We start from the raw sequence: 1612 nt of genomic DNA, 5'->3' as shown, positions 1-1612 counted from the left end.
TTTGTGTGCATTTGCGAGCTAGGACATTTGTCTTTCTTTGGGTTTCACATCTTGTGGTGAAGCGTTCATGTTCATATTAATTTCTTTTGTGTTCATCATGACTAAGAATGTTTTTTGTATTTTTTTCTAAATCAGAAATTGTATTCCCAGGAAGAGCTGGAGGTTCTGGTTATGCATCGTCAGTAAAATCTTCTACAAGTATGCATGAGGCTTTAATGGAATTTCCTGGCCAGTCTGCTATTCCTGTTGAATCAACTAAGGCTGCTACTCGTAATCAGAATGAGAATACGTTGCATCCCTTTGGTGTATTGTGGTCTGAGCTAGAGAGCGGTAGTACACCAGTTAACCATTTATCAAACAGGTCTTATGGTGCAATGGAGGAGCTTACCAGTTCAATAGACAACCGTCCCATTAATTCCCGAAGAAATACACAAATTGACCCCACCATGTCCCTCGATAGTCTGGCTGCTAACCGTATGCCACAGTTTGAACATGAATCCAACTTCTTTAGCCATGGGGATCAACTTCCATCAAATCAACATCACCAACAGCACTTCCAGAAGCGGGATATGCTATCACAGTTACATTTAGGTGATCAAGCTCAGGATCTGGAGCATTTAATAGCTCTCCAGATGCAGCAGCAACAGAAGATGCAGTTGCAACAGCAGCAGAAGCTTCAATTGCAACAGCAGCAGAAGATTCAGTTGCAACAGCATCAGCTACAACAAGAGCATCAGTTACATCAGAAGCTCTTACAGGAGCAACAGCAGTCCCATGCTCGGCAATTACATTTTCAACAGATTTTACAAGGACAGACTACTGATTCAAGGTTCGGGCAGGCACATGACTTCCCTCGATCCAACAGTGTTGATCAGATGTTGTTAGAGCAGCAGCTGATGAATGAATTGCAAAACAGTTCTGGCCATCCGTCACAAAATTTCGCACCATACATTGACCAACTTGCTGGAGGAAATTTTGGGCAGCTGTTACATGAAGGCCACCAAAGGGAGCTGCTTGAACAGCTACTTTCAACACAAAAGCAATCTCAATATGGACAACTGCAATCTCAACATGGACAACTGCAATCTGATCCAATACGCTCTTTGGAGTACCAGCTGCTTCAGCAAGAGCAGCTTATGCAATTGGCAAATGGTGTGAGGCACAATTCCTTACTGGAGGAACAGAGACATAATCACCCTCTGTGGCCGTCTGACCATAATGATCAGCTTCTAAGAACTCATTCTGGGATCAACCGGTCGCGCTCTTCTGCAGGATTTAGACCGTTAGAGTTTAATCAACATCAACAGAGGCCACCCTTTGAGGATCAGTTTGGTCAACTTGAGCGGAACCTTTCATATCAGCAACGACTTCGACAAGAACTATTCGAGCACGGTCTTCCATTTGAGCGATCAGCATCGGGGATTAATCTGGATGCAGTAAATGGTCTTAGTCTCTCTCAGGGTTTGGATATGCGGGATGCTACTGCGCACATGCAATCTTCTGGCAGATTGGGAAATCCCACTCATGGTTTCAACCATCAGAATCCCCGTTTACCATTGGGTGAACCACATTTTTCACAACTGGAACCAATGGAAGGACGCTGGTCTGGAGC

At 44.2% G+C, this 1612-nt stretch overlaps 2 protein-coding genes across 2 annotated transcripts in view; both read left to right on the top strand.

The window, feature by feature from the left end:
• The window catches only part of LOC104778899, a 1204-nt gene extending 1144 nt beyond the window's left edge, over nt 1-60 (top strand). The window contains exon 4 of the mRNA XM_019240042.1: nt 23-60. Within this exon, the coding sequence (XP_019095587.1) occupies nt 23-60 (38 nt within the window). The remainder of the gene's footprint in view (nt 1-22) is intronic.
• LOC104778898 (putative mediator of RNA polymerase II transcription subunit 26) lies at nt 93-1610 on the top strand (the record flags this gene model as incomplete). The annotated part of the gene is made up of 1 exon (XM_010503311.2): nt 93-1610. A coding segment is annotated over exon 1 (1503 nt), but the record flags the coding sequence as incomplete, so codon positions are not given.

Source organism: Camelina sativa, chromosome 3, assembly GCF_000633955.1.
Source record: "Camelina sativa cultivar DH55 chromosome 3, Cs, whole genome shotgun sequence".
Lineage (NCBI taxonomy): Eukaryota > Viridiplantae > Streptophyta > Magnoliopsida > Brassicales > Brassicaceae > Camelina > Camelina sativa.
This window is presented reverse-complemented; position numbering and strand designations above follow the sequence as displayed.